The 18,689-nt window shown below is 42.1% G+C and overlaps 1 protein-coding gene across 1 annotated transcript in view; it reads left to right on the top strand.

The window, feature by feature from the left end:
- The first annotated feature begins 749 nt into the window (after window positions 1-749).
- aacs (acetoacetyl-CoA synthetase) overlaps window positions 750-18,689 on the top strand; it is a 33,693-nt gene continuing 15,753 nt past the window's right edge. The window contains exons 1-10 of the mRNA XM_062381523.1: window positions 750-1,705; window positions 3,028-3,131; window positions 4,008-4,128; window positions 5,457-5,570; window positions 8,854-8,951; window positions 9,350-9,464; window positions 9,840-9,921; window positions 10,028-10,181; window positions 13,734-13,814; window positions 14,995-15,119. Coding sequence (XP_062237507.1) covers window positions 1,567-1,705; window positions 3,028-3,131; window positions 4,008-4,128; window positions 5,457-5,570; window positions 8,854-8,951; window positions 9,350-9,464; window positions 9,840-9,921; window positions 10,028-10,181; window positions 13,734-13,814; window positions 14,995-15,119 — 1,133 coding nt within the window. The 5' untranslated portion in view covers window positions 750-1,566. The remainder of the gene's footprint in view (window positions 1,706-3,027; window positions 3,132-4,007; window positions 4,129-5,456; window positions 5,571-8,853; window positions 8,952-9,349; window positions 9,465-9,839; window positions 9,922-10,027; window positions 10,182-13,733; window positions 13,815-14,994; window positions 15,120-18,689) is intronic.

Consider the following 18,689-nt stretch of genomic DNA (forward strand, 5'->3'; position numbering starts at 1 on the left):
TTACATCTACTGTAATAATATAAGTCTAATAAATGACATAATCTTGGATAGATTCAGTTATTAATCTTTAAATCTGTATTTACATTTGGTTTCAATACTCTGCCTTGGTTACTTGTATCTTTCAATCACCTTATCCTTAAAATATCTATATTATCAATATCTTTATTAGCGCATACTTCTTTACAGTGACAGTTCTGTAGTAGTTGTGGTGGTGAGACTATCTATTTTTTCAACAACTTTAATTTTTTCATATTTATCAATTACATTCTTTTTACAGTGTGGCACAATCATTGCAATGTGTCTCCCCACTTCGGGTTAACTGTGTGCACATACCAAAAGGGGAAACTGGTTTGATCAGAACATGTGATAGAAAACCGGAGACACTGGTTTAAGAGTTCTGAGAAAATATGAGACGCACACTGCCACACCAGTGTTACACAATCTTAATGTACATTAACATGCAAACTAACACCTTTTAGCAAGAGAACACTGTGCACCTGGAGCCATGTGTTAGGTAGAAATATGCATTTAATATAAAATCAAAATCTATAAAAGTAGCACATACACAATAGAAATATATATATATATTAATGTAGTCACATGTAAACATTTGTCTCTGAATGTAGGGAAGACCAGTTAGAAAGGAGCATAAGATGTAAAAAAATATTTCTATTATTCCATTGTTATTGCTTCAATGCTGTTTTATTTCTACATTGCTTTATTCCCTGACCTAATCGGCCCCAGTCCTGGAATGTTTTAATCATATTTACCTATGTAGAGCACTTTTTAGCTGTGTTCATACAATTTCTTTATTAATGTTATTATAACGAGGTGCCCTTGTAAATGTTGTAAAGAGTTGGATTCCACCACGGCGGTCAAGACCTTCATATTTATAGAGAACCCAACAGTTCCTGCAAAGAGCAAAAACTTTACAGAAGTTCAGAATGTACGAGTACGCTTGTCGATATCCAACATCTGTTTAATAGATTGATAACATGGTACATATTTATGATATGAACGTTTTTTCGAGTTTAAGAAGGTGTTTGGCTCAGACTTTTCTTTTCTTCAGGATCATCTTTTAACATGTTCTTAAGTGGTGAAGGAAAATATATTTATACATTACTCATCCATCAAGTTCACCAGTGTTCCAACAGTGAAGGCAGCTGTGGCATTAACACAATATTCACCGTATTAAACCATATTCACCAGTGCTTGTGGTTACACGGTTACTTTATTTGTGTTTTTGTTTCAGGTCAATTCAAATTAAATTCATGAATAAATTCATCTTTCAGATCAGATGATACACTTTGAACACTCCGCTCTTGAACGCAGCTCTTTTCCCTACGTCATGACGCTGGGGCGTGGCCTGTCGCTTCACAGCGTTAGCTCCACGCTTGCCTTTGACACTTTGTATCCGCCGCAGCTGCTGTGATTCCCCGCAGACACTTAGCAGCCGAGCCGCTGAGCCCGACCCGACACCAGCCCTCTCAGCTCCCCGCCGGTGCACCCCGTCAGCCGCCCAGCCCCAGACAGCAAGCCGCCAAGCAGCCGCTCCACCCGGCGAAGATGTCCAAAGACGCGGAGGGAAAGAGCGAGAGAATCATGGAGGTGGAGGGCAAGGTGCTGTGGTACCCGGACTCCAAGAGGAACACGCAGATGGACAGGTTCAGGACGCAGGTCAACGGGAACCACGGGCTTAATCTGGGTGAGGAGCAGGGAGGAGGAGGAGGAGGAGGGCGGACCGGGAGAGGAGAGGGTTAATCCTCTGAGAACCATGACAATTGTCCCTGCATCTGCCTGCACATTGTTGTGTAATTATCCGTCCCGCAGATGCGTTCCGTCTGAATTACCTCAGTTTACATCACAGGAGGAAAGTAGCTGTGCGTGAATCTGCAGCTCCTGTCGGTGATTTCTGCTCCAGCTCAGCTGCCAGACGGTGACGACAGACTGGATCTGTCTGTGTGATAACGCGTCAGTTCAGGGAGGAATGCTGAAGAACTCGGTCTGCAGGGCAGTGGATGAATAGAGAGAAAGAGGAAGAGATGTACATGACTGGGGACAGTGGCGGATCTAGGATTATTCTAAATTGGAATCAAAAGGGGCCTGAATTCGCTTAAGAGGGGCCAAATATATATAATTCAGTCCTGCAGAGGTTATAAGTTAACTTGCTATATGTAAATATGATTTATAATACTATGTAAAACTGAATGTATTCACTGTATAAAGTGTAATTTAGTGCACATGAGACACTGGAGTACAGACAGAAATGAGTAGTTGCCCAGAGAAAACTCACTGCCACTTATCTTTGAATATATTTTGTCACTTTTGTCAAGCACATTGTGAACTTTAAAACGTAAAGATTGAAAACTATTTAACAATTTGTCAAACTAACTGATAGTATTGTAAGTAAGTTAATGACCAGTTGTTGTTTTTTTAAGACTATTTACAGGACAGGGGCCCTTCAGGGGCCAGTGCCCCCTGACCCCGCCCCCTGATCTGCCCCTGCTGAGGGAGGAGAGTAGAGACAGACAGATGTGGCAGATGTGTGAGTGTATCTGTTGAAATAGTAAGATAAGGAAAAAAATATAGATTTTAAATGTCACATCAACCAATATCAGTAATTATCACAATAGAGGTCACATTATTATTTAACATTTTCTCTTATAAACATTCAGAGGAAACTTTCAGTGGGAAATTCGACTTTTACATCTTAGAATCTTATAAGTGGAGAATGTAAATATGCAGATCTAATACAAATATGGTGAAGAGAAAACAGCAGCGGCTGATTTCATTTTGACATTTTGTCATTAATCTTCCATCGTGTTGTGAAGATTATCAGTGACGTTAATCTCAGGTTTACAGAGTTCAAGATCGTAGATTGTAGGATTGTTATTCGTGAAACATAATGTCATTCACATGGAGGTCATCTGCAGCAACTTGTCATTTTAAGTTTGAGCAGATTAGACACAACAGCAAGTTAAAAACTTGTTATTAATCCGTAGTAACTGGTGACTTTCTTTCCTCCAGCTAACTACAGCGACCTGTACCAGTGGTCGGTGGACAGCTACCCAGAGTTCTGGGCGGAGGTGTGGAGCTTCTGTGGAGTCGTCAGCTCCAAACCGTACGAGGAGGTGAGTCCAGCCGGTCTCTGCCGCTACACCGTGATCGTAGAGGTAGAAGGGTTTGAAATGAAAACTGAGAAGAAGCACATTAACCTGCTCTAATGTCTAACTCTCAAACTCTCTTATTTTCAACATTTGACTCTATTGAAAGATGGCCAGCATGACTGCCCCTACAATTGTGTGGTGGCTGGCAGCAGCTCAGGTCATAAACCCTGACTCCTCCCTGTTAGCCGATGGGACATGGACGTGATTGGTCGTAAACAGTCAGAAACGCCCCTTTTATGTGCAGGCGCTCAGACATTTATGAGATTAATCCTGGTCATTAATCAATGATGTCATTTTCTCTCTAACCTCTTCAAGTTGCTTAGAACCAGGATGTAGCCACTGAAGTGAGTGTGTGTGTGTGTGTGTGTTAGATAACAATAGATGACTGATGTTCTGGTATCGAACCTTGTTCTCAACACACCCCTTCAGTACACAGAGAGAACACGTCCCACGGCACACGCTGGCCCCAGATCTCCACTGTACACACTCGACTAACACATTTAATCCTTTGGTAGGTTTGCAGCAGCAGCAGAATCCGGATGGAGGAAAGAGAGACGTTGTTACAGTGACGCACAATGTGGGCGAGACTATTAAATCCCAATGTTGCCATGGATTTTTATGAAAAATTGTGTTTTTTTTTGCAAACGTTTTGATGCAAGCACAAAGAAATCTGTAAGTTACACGTGACGCATAAAGCATGTGTGAAAAATAACAACAAATTAAAGGGAAAAGGCGATTTGATTATCTGCTGGCAGCATCACAGAAGCCTAAAACATCTCAGCCAGATCAGTGTCATTGGTTTGACTCTCCTCTGTGTGTCCTTGGTGATCTGTCTCCCAGGTGGTGGACGTATCCAAGCGGATCTCAGATGTTCCAGAGTGGTTTCAAGGGGCTCGGCTCAACTACGCGGAGAACCTGCTCAAACATGCGGACCAGGACAAAGTGGCTCTCTACGCTGCAAGTGAGTTTATGGAGTGATATGGAACTGATAAAAGTAATAAACATTGATACATGTAAAAGTGGTGCTCCTGTTTCCTGAATCCTGGTTGTGTTGTTTCTATGCACGGAGCACGTTAACACACACACACACACACACACACAAACACACAAACACACACACACACATTCTTAATATCAGATAACACAGTTTTATCCTTCCTGAACACACCTTCAAACACTGGATTCATGCAGAACCAGTTATTTTTCAGTGTTTTTTTCTTTTTCTATTATTGGCTTCCATCCTGATATTTGGATCAGATATTATATTGTTGTTGTTCGTATATATTTAGCATCTGATTTAAAAAAGAAAGATTAAAAGTGGCTCAAGGGGAAGAGAGGGTCCAAAGAGAGGGTCCAAATGAACCCCTGGTACATTTATTCAGCATTTTTAAGTGTCTTTGAGCAAGGCACCAAACCCCAAATTGGCCCTGATGGCTGCACTGACAGTGTATGAATTCTGGGTGATGGAAAAATATGTGTATAGAAGCGTGTTTTGTGCTTTGAGTTGTCGATAACACTGGAAAAGTGCTATATAAATTATATATAAGTACTTAACATTATCATATCATAAATTTGAAGACCGAATTTTTTACCACAAGAATATAACATGCATTGTCTCCAGACGTGTCAGTGTTAACACGTTTGCTTTCTGTGATTGTGAGTCACACAGGTTGGGTTTACTTTACTTTATTCCATCCTCAGAATTTATATTTCCAAATCAAGCAGAATGAAACTCCGACAGATTTGTGAGAACAGTGTTGAAGATGCGTTTGAGAGCAGAATCGTGAGCGTCGGGCTTCATACGTCTCCTTCTTATCACAACCGCTGCTTCCTGCTCTAGCTCTGGCTGTCACTTACTAATGGACAGGCAGGACCCTTCATCATTGCAAGATGCTTGTATAAGGGAGAGTGAGCTCCTGCACTCGATCTACCTCAGGAGCTGGAATGTAATTATGGGATGGCCCATTTGTCTCAATGCTGTGGAGCCCCTTTTGAATCTCAGTTAACCGTTGCTGACAGGGACAATGGGACCGTTGCTGCCTGTGGCTTCTGTCCCTCCAAACAGTCTGTCTCCGTTTGTGTCTCCCTGGTTGTCTTTTGTCTTAGCTATGGTTTTCAAATTAATTTGCATTGTCACAAACATTTTTTACTGAAGTGGTACACAAAATCTAAAATGTCCAAACCAATCAAAACACATCTAGATATCTTGGGTTAACCTAATCATTTCACGAGACGTGTGTATTCATCTCTGCTTCTGTGTCTCCCCCTCTCTCTGCGTCCGTCTTTCAGGCGAGGCCAATGACGAGATCGTGAAGGTGACGTTTGGGGAGCTGAGGCGTGACGTGGCAGTGTTCGCTGCAGCCATGAGGAAGATGGGCGTCCAGCCTGGAGACAGGGTTGTAGGTGAGTCTCAGGGTTATTGCTGTCTGTCTCGTTGGGGGTTAACAAAAGAGTATGGAATAGCAGGGGTATTATTTTATGTATTTATATATTACATTACATTACATTTCATTTGGCTGACGCTTTTGTCCAAAGCGACTTACAATTAGTACACTCAACATTTATGAAGGGCCATTTAGGGGTTCAGTATTCTGCCAAGGGAACTTCGGCATGCAGATGGAGAAGAGTGGGGTTTGAACCGGCAACCTTCTTGTTGGATAAAGACTACTCTACCCCCTAGGCCACACCTACATATAACCGATTTAGCAATAGACACTTGGAGGCCAAGCATTTCCTGTGTGCTAGTAAAGCTACAATCATTCCTCCTCCTCTCCTGACCTCTTCATCATCCAGTCCTGTTAGTTGTAGTTGTAGTTGTTTTCTCTTCACTCAGGAGGAGGAGGACTGGTTCTCTTGACACAAGTCGGCTCTGTATGAATGTCGGCGTTTACTTTTTTCAAAGTTAATATTTGTCTTTCTGCAAGTCAGCACAGTAAAGAGCAGTCATGTACACACCCCTCTCATTCACACTGAGCAGGGCAGTGAGTGCAGCGGCGGCTTGAAGGCAGGTCGTGCACCTTTCCACTCGCCAATCTCTAATCCGTACATTTACAGAAAGACAATTCAAATGTCAAACTTATCTCTGTCTCGTTGGCACACTTGTTGCTGGATATTGAGCTGTTATCAGGAGCTATGTTACTCTGGGGTTGTCAAACAAAAGTATCTCAGACTTCTGAACTGAATCATTTGTTAAACAGACTCTTGAAAAGAAAATGTTTTTTTTTAAATTGTCTGATCACAAAAGAAACACCCATTCTGAAGATTACTGACTGAACAGAGGTATTATTTGTTTATTCATTTATTTCATCTATTTATTATGAAATCTTAATCATGAACGTATATTAAACATCAAAATTTAAATTCAGTAGATCTAGATTTGTGTTTGGATCTGCACCAAATTGCACATACTAATAAATATCAGTCCCTTAAACATGTCAGAATTTGTTTTAAATCAAGATCCATGATTTGAACAAATCCTTGGTTTTTCCTTGGGCCACACACTCAGACGAAAACATAACCTCCATGGTTATTTCACAAACAAAAATAGGAGAAGAGTTGATTTTTAATATGAGACAGTTCTTTGTTGCTTGTTGTGAGGACAGGTCTCAGACATATGAGTCTTATCTGTCCACTTCTGTGTTTCATATTCTGTCTGTGAAGAGTATCAAGCTGTTTGTGCTCGGTCAGTATCGGAGGCTTCACTTGCACCGAGGTTGTCTAACAGCAGCATCTCTGATTTCTGAGAATTTCGTTATTTGAGGAATTCTTTCTGTTGCCGCTCACGATGGATATAAACAAGAATTTAGTTTTTCATACTTTCTCACATCTGAATAAATGAACAGATAACAGGCACCGTCGTTCAGAGATTACAGGAAATATTAGTGGATTTAAAAATGTATACATAATGAAATCTGAGCTATCTGAGCAGTTTTAAAGAGCTGTTTTCAAACTTGAACTATGGAAAACTAACCAAAACTTGGGTTTTTTCCACATGACCATGTGAAGAACGCAGCAGGAGTCTTTCTGGCGTCTGGGTCGAGCACAAACGAGGGAGGACATGATGAAAACATTCCCCTTGCAAATCACACGTTTTAGTTTTCCTCACAAATACTCCTCCTTCCGCCCACAACACCGAAAGCTTTCAAACCTTGTTATGTTTCCAGATTTTCTGTCTTTGTCGACGTCTTCTCCGTGTGACACTTTCATCCTAAGACTTCAATCGCATGTTAGAAACCTCATGAATCATCACGTCTACGAATTTTCTGTTTCCTGCTTTATTATTCTCACTGGGGAAAAATCTGACATTTGCATTCTCATATACAGCCCCTCTTGAAAACCTCAGCAAAAAGCTCAGAGTGCAGTGCATTGTCTGAAAGCAGCAACATTCAGTGGAAATTGTCCGTTCCTATATCGGTTTCCTATACCTTTTTATTCTGAAGCAGCAGTGGGACTAACATCTTTGGCTGCCACTCACAAGCTCATATTGAGCCACTCTCCAGGAGTGACCAGGATGAGAATGAAAGCCCAGAAGAAAGCTGTATGTCACTGGAGGGAAATCCATTAGCTAAATGACTTAAGCCCTGTAGGGATCTCATTAGAAGGACGGGACGCATGGAGGGAGGGACAGAAAGGGGGAGCGAGCTAGAGAAACAACCGAGAGAGAGAGAGAAGGGGATTGATAATCAGCTGTTTCCTTTAAATAACATGTATATCTAAACACAAATCTGTGTGTGTGTGTTTTATGGAGTGTCCTCACTTGTGTGTGAGAGAGACAGCGACGTCCTCTTCCTCGAGGTCGTAGCTTAATTGTCGTGTCAGTGTCTGTAATCCAGGAGATATATAAGCACTTAGCTGATGAAGCCCGCCGAGCTTTATAGTAGAACATGAGCCAACCCAACGCACGCGCACAAACTGGTCCACACACACACACACACACACACACACGTATTCTCTTTTCCGTGCACTCTTCCCTTCCATCGCTCTTCTCCTTGGTCTTGACATCTTCGACGTGCCCTCCACCCGGTTACCAAGCTGATAGACGTCACTGTTCATCCTCTGGGGAGTGCATATTCTTGGGTGTGTCATTAAACAGAGTGTGAAACCACAGTCTCACTGGTGACTCACACAAATGTGAAACCAATCACATTTTCTGTGGCAGCATTGCAACATGAGATAATACGCAAACAACAAATTGTTTCAATTATTGAAATGACACTAGAGCCAATATGGATTTTTCACAGCTGATTATACATATTCAAATAAATGTCTGATTCTTAAGATGTCAACATCAAACCCTTATAACCTGTAAAACTTTGAATAAAAAAAACACACAAAAACAACCAATATATAGACCTTAAATAAACATGCAATTCAATGTTTATTCAGTTAAATACGTTATCGTATCAGCGTATATCATAAAGGCCGATAGTATTTTTGAGCGACGTTAAACCATGATCACTACAGTGCAGACTCTGACCTCACAAGCACAAGATGGTGGCTCATGGTCATTTTTGCACAGCTGGAGAAAGTGTGGTGATGTGTCGTCCATCTTGATAAATATTCTACGGATTACAAGAAAAATCTGCAGAGCAAAATAAAAACAGAAGTACTGTCGTTCATTTTAGTCGAAATTTTGTTATTTATGTTATTTTTTAACGTCTTCCTTTTCCCTCTCGTCTGACTCTAGGCTACCTACCCAATGGCGTCCATGCAGTGGAGGCCATGTTGGCCGCCGCCAGCATCGGAGCCGTGTGGAGCTCCACGTCTGTCGACTTTGGCGTCAACGTAAGTCTTGCTCTGTACTCGTGGAGTCATGGTTGTGGCAGAACAGACCATTATACAAAACAAACACACAGGAAGTGAATGAGGTGGTGGTGACTGATCACATGTGGGGTGAGCCAGCACAGGGGAGGATGTGTGATGTGTATGAGTGAGCGTGAATAACTTCATCCTGCAGCAGCTCCTTCATCAATGGTCCCTCTGTCATCATGCTGTGTGTTTCTGTTGTGCTACTGCCCCCATCTGGCCGATTGGAATCCTGTGAATGTCGGACAAATTATTTGTATTCTCTCATTCCCTGGAGAGATTTAGGAAACTTTAAGGCTTTTCTGTTGTTGTAATTATTTGCTTATATTTTTTACTTGTCATCAGTTTTCACTCTCTCTCTCTTTTCTTTGTTTCAGGGCGTCCTTGACAGGTTTTCACAAATCCAGCCCAAACTCATCTTCTCTGTGTCCGCCGTGGTTTACAACGGCAAAACACACGACCACATGGAAAAGCTCATCAGTGTCGTCAAAGGTTGTCAACCACATTCACTAATAGACTGACGATTTTCTTTATTTATATTGTTTTTGTTTTATTCTGTTTAATAACAGATACATTTAGTTTCTCCTTCTGATGGATGTAACATCTGATAAAGAGTTCAGACTATGAACAGAGACCATATGAGAGTGACAACATTTGCCTGAGTAAAGTAAAGCTGTAATGGAATTTCTGCTAAATAGTGGAAAGTGAAAAGACAAGAAGAAGAAATAGATTTACTGTTTTAGAAGTGATTGATGAAATGATACAATACAGATGCTTGAAAGTTGCACAGAACAAATCTGCTTCCACAGGAATATCTACTGTAGTTCATTTTCACTAACTCAGCTTCTCTTCCACTCTGACCTCCAGGTTTGCCTGACCTGAAGAAAGTGGTTGTCATCCCCTACGCTCGCTCCAAACACGAGACTGACCTCTCCAAGATCCCCAACAGGTGAGTGTCTGTGGATACATCTACGCTCTCAGGATTTAATTATTTACTTGACAGAGAGCGGGTCAAATATACATTTTATTCTCCTTCTTCTTGACTGTCTCTGCAGTGTGTTCATAGACGATTTCTTGGCGTCCGGACGAGGTGACGGCGACCAGTTTCCTCAGCTGGAGTTTGAGCAGCTTCCGTTCAATCATCCTCTGTACATCATGTACTCGTCTGGAACCACGGGGGCTCCTAAATGCATGGTGCATTCTGCTGGGGTGAGGAAATCACTGGCTCACATCAACCCATAGTTTATAAACTCTGCATCGCTCCACATGAAATACACCTGAAAGGAAATTAGCTCTAGAGATATGCTCAAATTTAATTACATAATGCTCTTGTTGAGGGGACATCAGCTCCTATGTGAGCAACCTTAGACTATATAATTAAATTGATGAGTAGATTACATTGATCTCCAACCTCTACTTTACAAAGAGACACACCAGGGTCTAGATAAGGAGCATTGATTTAGTATCAGCTATCTAGTACCACAGAGGGTAGATCATTTCTGCTATTAAAATAAGCAGAGGCTATACTATAACAAATTAAGATCAACATTAAACATGGCTTGTGTGCTAGATGCTGGATAAGATGATGTGAGTAGATGGCTGTATAGAGCTGGTCAGTAACTCTGTGTGCAGCAGGTAGATAAAATATTTGGCTGGGTCACAGAAATATTTGGCTGGATGTTATAAACTCGATTGCAAAATAAATGAAACCACTACTTTAGACGTTTTATCCCATCATGTGCCAATAAGGAGAAAAACAAGTTTTTAAGTCACAGTTGGTGCGCAGCGTGATTTATGGTCGGGCCTGTTAGGAAGCTGATATCTGAGAGAGGACACCGGGCCGGTGCCAGTGACGGAGCGCGGAGCCAAACCAGAACAGAGATGGATCGTTAACTGGTTCACACTCACCATTAGAGGGCAGCAAAGCACCATCACATCTCAATCAAGAAGAAGAACCCAACTCAAAGTTGGGATAATGTCCATTTGAAAGAAATCAGATCGGACAGAATCCAGCTGCTTTGCCAGTTTATCTTTGAAAAAAATGTACTTTTAAAGTCATTACATCTCAAATTTGAGGGTTGAGGGACTGTTTTATAAAGATGGACGACGTGTCTCCTCCTCCCACTGTCGAGACATGAAGCCAAGATATCCCGTATAACCAGAGTCTGCGCAGTAGCACTCAGGGGATAAAGCTGTGGTATTGAGGTCTCACCAGTACATGCACTCGACCAATCACGAGTCGGTCTCAGCTGTCAATCATCACCCCGTTTTCTAAAGCATCAAAAAATGAATTAAAACCAAAACTTCCAGAAACATTAACATTTAACGTGAAAGTACCTTAAATGTATATTTTGACTTTAAAATGTTCCTTCCACTAACATAGAAGAGGTGGGATTCATATACGGCGGCCAGCCACAAGGTGGTGATCAAGATCAAGGAGACATATGAGAGCACGTCCATCTTTATATAAAGCATCTTTACTGCTGCTGCTTCTGCTTATTTTCTCTCAAAGCTCCTCCCATAGCGAGAGATGTCGGTTCCTCCTACTTTCAAACCAGAAATCCTGAACCCCTTCCACATTAAACACCAACAGCAGCACCACGGGCATGGAGAAGGGCTTCATGTCTATTTCGGGAGGAAGGGTTCACACATCAGTGTTAGTTAAACCCTTTCATGTCATTCTCTCTCTGAGTGAAGTAACACATAACTGTTAATCAGAGATGAGCCCTTGTTGTTGTAGATCTGAGGTTCTTTTCTGAGACTTTGCTTGTTTACTTCCATTTAGCTACCTTGAGTCTCTCCGGTTTTAATCTCCCCAGTCCTCTGACGTCAATTTCTCCGACGTGTTAAAAGGCGGCTCTGTCCTGGAAGTGGGTAGATTCGGTCTCCGCTCAATATCTGTGTGATAGTTTAATTGAAGGAGGGAAGGAATTGGAGTCCCTGGGTCCATAAACAAGCTGAATGTCCCCACTGTGAACTCTTTAATGGCTCTGAGGCCAAACTACACAGAAAATGGTGCATCACACATCCTAGAAAGAAAAACGAGTTGGCCTATGGGTTGTTCTCCGTTCTAGTTTGTATTTGTGTAATGGTAGATAAAAAAAAACATGATTTCTTACTGACCCATAAGTGTTAGTCAGGCCCCAGCTGTTACACATACACACAAACACACACGCATGCACATACACACACACGCACACAAACACGTACATGCACATTCTGGTCACATCTGTCTCTGCAGAGTTGGCCCATATTGACAGTTTGATTTGCAGTGCACAGTATTTATACGAATACACATAAACAGAAGATGACACTGTTACATGATCTTCAGATAATGTCTGTGAACAAATTAAGTGCAGACATTTTTCCCGTGTTTGTTTTTTTCACATACGAATAACGCAGCTGGAGATTTTCAGAGTGAGACGCATTAACAACAACAGGAAAATGTCCAGAACATTCAGGCGAGGGGGGGGGACCTGAGCGTTGAGGTAGTACAGACAGAACGTGGCGTATTAATTCTATCATATTGATATAGATGACACCAACAGGTTATTAAAATCATTCTCAGTATTACTTCTCAGCCTTTACTTTAAGTGACTCTCCACCACAAGATGGCAGCAAACCTCCATCTGCAGGTCCCGGAAAGTTATTCTTGCTCAGTGGAAGGGGTGGGGGGGGGCATGAATAACAATTCCACCCCCCCTGCTACATGTCACATCTGAGTGCGTAGAGTGTTGGATGAATGTGTGATTTCAAAAGGACCACTGCACTTTGAAGGCTCAGGCACTCGACGTTCACAAACAGGTTAACACACAAAAACAGATGCATTCACATGTTTCCACAAAGCAGCCGTTCTGCCTCCTTTTCCTTTCATTCCTTCTTTCACCCTCTCAACCGTCTTTCACCGTCATTTTCTGTCTCAACTTGCATGTGTTCTCTCCCTTTCATCCCATTTACTCGTTTTTCAGACGCTCATTAGGTTCATTTCCCTTCTCGATTTCTTTCTCCTCCCCTGTCGTCTCTGTCGTTCTTCCTTCCTATCCTTGTATTTTCTATTCCTTTTCTTTCCTCCCTCCCTTATCGTCTTTCTCCATCTCTTTCTTTTTTTCTGTTTTTTTTGTGACCCATCCTTCTCCACATGCCGCAGATAATTGGACAGTAATGTGTCGGTGAAAACATTTCACATTGTGGCGCTGGCGGTCCTCTCTGGCTCCACCAATTAGCCGCGGCGTTGTGCTTTCTGCTTTGTTACGGCTCTGTTAACATGCTGTCAGCAGCGCGATGCCACAAACCCGTGGACGGGCATGGCAGCTGAGTCCTGCCAAAGATTATATGCACACGCGTGCACACAAAGTACACGGACCAGCAGGTTTATGTGAACTGCAATGTACACGTAGGCTCAAAACTTAAGCACACACACACACACACACATACACACACACAGACAAACTTGTACAGTTCCTACTCCACACCACCAATAACAACCTTTCCAACTGTGATGGGTTAGTGACTGCGGGAGAGAAGCCACACTTACCCTGAATTGCCCATTATTGTTGGACAGAGATCTTCTGTGTGTAGCTGCCGTGGATAGAAGGCTTCACCTGTGCAGCCGAATGAAGAAGCATGAAAATATGTCTGGAAAAAAACCTTATAATTCTAAGATTTAGTGTTTTACAAGTGTCTTTTATTCAAGATGAGTTCTGTCTGTCAAACCGGTTGCCTGTCACTTTAACACTCATATATCTCTGTCTGTTTCTGCAGGGCACGCTCATCCAACACTTGAAGGAACACATCATCCATGGCAATATGACCAGCAGTGATGTCATCATCTACTACACAACGGTAAGTCCACGACTTTTTCACAATAAGATAAACACCAATCGTACCAAAGGTTCCTAATCCTGGTTCTCTTGCCCTTCTACCCTCTCCTTGTAGCCATATGCAGGGGTATGAAGTTTAATATGGCAGGTTCTAATAAATCAAAAAGTCTGGTCATTAAGACACACTTACGTAAGGCTGAGCGATGACACTATAACACTATTTATCGCCTTACGTTGTCATTAATAGGAATATAACAAAAGTTCAATATAATCAACTTAATTATTATGCATTGTGCAAGCTTGATGAAGAGGTAAAGCACATAAGCTGTCTAAAATCAGTCTTTAAAGGTGAAACAAATAATAATGTGACATTTATTGTGATAATTATCGATAACGACGGATGTGAAAATTATTATCTTTCACATTTTCGGCACAAACAGCAGATCTAGTCAGCCGCACCTCATTTTGTGTGGATTAAAGCTGCGGTTGCTGTATTGTAGGATGTGTATTCATGGCATCATATGAGGAAATTCTCAGATTATAAATAAAAGTTACCTCCACTTGAGGAAATAAAATCCTATTGTGCTTATTTTACATGTTTATTAAACCTGTGAATTAAAATCAGTTAATGACCAATATGTATTTAGAACTGGAAATATTTTGTAAATATCCATAAAACGTTACCAGAACTTAATATCTTTGAATAACTTCTCAGACTGTGAATCCAAAATTATGGGAATTAAGTCTACAATAGTAGAAAACAGAGAAAAGCAGCAAACACCCACAACTGAGAAGCTAAAACCAGTTTGTTGAAACACGGTGAATCTTCTGTTGCTGCTTACGGGAGAAATTCACCATTGGCTGATATTGCAGTATTGACCCTATATTCGGTTCAGCATATATAAGCTCAATTTTATCTGTGTAGCTCTAACTCACAACACACGTTATCTCAATGCACTTTACCCAGTATGGATGAGACATTACAATATTCTAGAGAACCCAACAGTTCCCACTTGGAGCAAGCACATAGCACTGTGTGCAGTTTTAATGCAATAGAATGAATGTCACCAGTGTTTGTACATATGAGCGATGGAAGCTGCAGCTCAGCATGAAGCTGAAAGGGAAACGCAACCGTGAATCAGTGTTGACGTGAGAGGAGCCGGATAAAGTGACCACTGTGTTTGTATGTGTGCCGTTTATAGACTGGCTGGATGATGTGGAACTGGCTGGTGTCGGCTCTGGCAACGGGAGCCTCAGTGGTTTTGTACGACGGTTCACCACTGATGCCCACACCTGATGTACTGTGGAACCTGACGGACCAGCTGGGGTGAGTTACACACGCACACACACACACGGACACACAATCACTAAGAAATAAGTGGGGCTGCAAAAAGGGAGTAGCTGGGTTTCTCTGGTGTTTATTGCTTACTGATGGGAAGCTTTTTATTTTATACCCCTCAAATAAGTGCTGTTAAAATTGGCTTTTCCTTTTCCAGTAGAATGCGGAGCTGTAAGACTCATTTACAGTAATTTTCAGCTCTGGTGTTCTTCCTCAAAGACGAATCATGTTTCCCTGTCGTTCCAAACAAACTCAAAAATAAGGGAGAAAGTAATAATTCATTCAATTTCTCTATAGAAGATACTCTCGGTGATTATTGTAGCTTTAATAGTATAGAATTTAAATAAGGATGGAAGATGCGTCTCCACTTCATCTGTTGTACAAAAATAGGGCCAATATATCCTGGATACGCTTATGACATCATTCTAGACAGTGGTGATGATGGCGTGCAGCAGGGCGGTTCATCAGAGACACGCCCTCGACCATTTGCTAGTCAGTCTCAGCTGTCACTCAAACGTCAGTGTTATGAGAAGTACCTCAAATGACAGAAACCATCTTTGAGAAAAAATGATTTGAAGTCCTTGGCATGCTATGTAGTTCGGCCCTTGTCCTATCCACTTACATGGAGGAAGCTAGGTTTATAACCTGTACCGCAGCTAGCCACAAGATGGCGATCAAGATGGTTTGGCTTCACTCTCTGCGAGCCGTCATGTCGTCCATACAGTCTATACTGCATTTTCAATAAATGATTCGACTCACACAGAAGGTCTAAGAACAAGTGGGCTCCTGTGATTTCCTTAGTTAGAAAGAGAGTGGTAGCAGAGGTTGACGTATTCCTGTTCTTCTTAACCTCAGAACCGACGATGTGTTCACTTAATTGACAAGTTGCTTACAGGCTCACATGAGCGGACTCGTGAATAAAGATTTCTGCTCGTTATAACATGCATTAAAAACAGAGCGGTAGATTATACCGTAATTATGTTTGTGTGTCGAGGGGCGCGTCAGTTGAAAAGGAAACATTTTGGAAAACCAAAAACATTTGAGGTTTACTGTAAATAGCGAATGCCTTTTGTACTCACACAAACCATACCTCTCTATGAAGTTTCACATAACTTAGCATTAATCAACATAAATCAGGCTCATATTTCAGATGCACAAAAGCCCCCCTCGACCTGCTCATCGATTATTACAGATGAGATGCCCCCCCCCCCTCCTGTCATTTTGAAAGTGCTCAGCTGAACGGGCTGTTTGAAGTCAGCGGGGTCAGTCGTCCCCTGAGGTCGTTGTTGTTATTGAAGATTGATGGAGATGGTGAAAACCCAAATCAAACTGCACGACCGTCACACCTTAAGTTCTCCATCTTATCCAGAGGTTGTTGAACAACACAAATCCATCTGCGAACAGAAGCTCTTACTGAGTCTGATGAATTCCGACTGAAGATACAGAAGATACTGTATAGACCCACCTATATAACCTGTAACCCCCTCGTCCTATTTTCACACAGTGTTGGTTCAGGTCCAAAATAGCACAGACGATATTAACAGCAAATCCTCTACCCAACCCCCCCCCCCCTTCTCCTCCAACATTCAACACTATCACCACCATAAACAGCAGATGTTAAAGCCAGTATTGATCCTCTTTTATTGTCTCGTGAAGACAGAGAGAGAGAGAGAGAAGCTGAAATGGTCAAGGATACAACTGAGTGCTGGGCCCAGTTAATTGGCTCATATTTAATAGGGAGGTTGGTGAGCAAATATGTGTTTTTTTTCTCATTGTGCACTTGTGTATTTGAATTTGTGAAAGTTTATGTGTGCTGAATATGCCCCGAGCGTTTCCAATTAAAATGTCAGTTTTGCAGGGTGGTAAGCTCGGATACATCGTAGAATATTGTGCATAATTAACCTTCAAAGATGAGTAGTGCTATGATCGGCCAGTTCAACCAGTTTTTCAAATCAGAGCGTCCCTCTTAATACATGGAAATATTTATTCATGCAGTTAATTTCCGTGGCTTTCTGAAGCGTAGCCAGATACCTTTTTAAAAAATGATGAGGAAAGTTTTCAAGACATTAGCTGGAGAATCAGTAAAAATAAACTGTTAACTGAAGTAACACATGAAGATGACCTGCAGCAAAGTTTTAAGAACACAAGAGAACGCAAATACAAGCAACACTAAATGAGTTTTAGAGACAGGGGGGAGGAGTTCAGACATCCAGTGGGAGAAAGGCTCCTGGGTGCTTTCCATTGGAGGGTTACTGGTTATGCCAAAATGAAAGGAGACCCCAGGGCAGACTCAGAACTTGCTGGAAGGACTACAAATCCCATCAAGCCTGGGAACGCCACAGAATCCCCCAGGTGGATTTGGATAGAGGGACATCTGGAAAACCCCACTTGGCCAAAATGAGTTTTCTAGTGACAAGACAATGGAAGAACGGAGGGACGCGTTTTATTTCCCAAACAAATTGAGTTTGGCTTTAAATTCGAAAACCCAGTTGTTAAGAACATTAATTTGGTTGTCATAATGACACAATTACAATGTGTTTGTGTGTGTGTGTGTGTGTGTGTGTGTGTGTGTGTGTGTGTGTGTGTGTGTGTGTGTGTGTGTGTGTGTGTGTGTGTGTGTGTGTGTGTGTGTGTGTGTGTGTGTGTGTGTGTGTGTGTGTGTGTGTGTGTGTGTGTGTGTGTGTGTGTGTGTGTGTGTGTGTGTGTGTGTGTGTGTGTGTGTGTGTGTGTGTGTGTGTGTGTGTGTGTGTGTGTGTGTGTGAGATACATCACTGCCCCTGATGTATCCCTAAAACAACCAGAGACGGTTTCACACGGAGCCGCCTGTGAGTGTGTTACAGAGGACCTCTGGTTAAACTAGGTTTTTTGTGTGTTTTTTTTAAACTGCAGTGTGGTCAGCAAAAGTAAGACGCTTGAAGACAGTTATACCCCAGACACATATTCAGGGCAGGGGAGACGGCATATTGCCTTCAGCAAGGAAGGGAGTAATGGGGAGAAAAAGTTGACACAGATGGGGAGGAGTGGAAGCTCTGGACTGAAAGTGCCAAGAAAAAGTACTTATACTGCAGAAACCAGAAGCAGGATGTGTGGATCCAAAAACCTAATGAGCTCCTTTCACTATTGTAGCAGACATTATTAATCCCAAATATACTCAGGTCTTTAAACTATGATTGGTTCTTTGTCACCAATAGAGAAGGTATTAAACGACTCCCTGAAGCTTTATGGTTGGTTAATATCAACAGCGGTGTTTGGCGTGTGGCAGCCGAGATGAGATAAACGTCCTCGTCTTTCAGCCTCGCTGCTCGTTTGCCCCCTTAAAAAAAAAAACCCAACCCTGAAATGGAGTGAACAAGGTTAGAATACTGTTAGCATAATTACCCACATGGAGGAGTTGAGTGGGGAGCTGCCAGCGTGACAGAAAGACAGATGGAACCTTTTAAACTGTGGCAAGAGTTTTGAACCAATTAGGAGCTGATGTTGCCACCTCAGACATATCCCAGAGTGTGAACCCCCCCCCCCCCCCCCCGCCCGCTTCGTGGGAGAGGCTGACATGAGGGG

The sequence above is a fragment of the Platichthys flesus genome, chromosome 3 (assembly GCF_949316205.1).
Source record: "Platichthys flesus chromosome 3, fPlaFle2.1, whole genome shotgun sequence".
In the NCBI taxonomy this organism is placed as follows: domain Eukaryota; kingdom Metazoa; phylum Chordata; class Actinopteri; order Pleuronectiformes; family Pleuronectidae; genus Platichthys; species Platichthys flesus.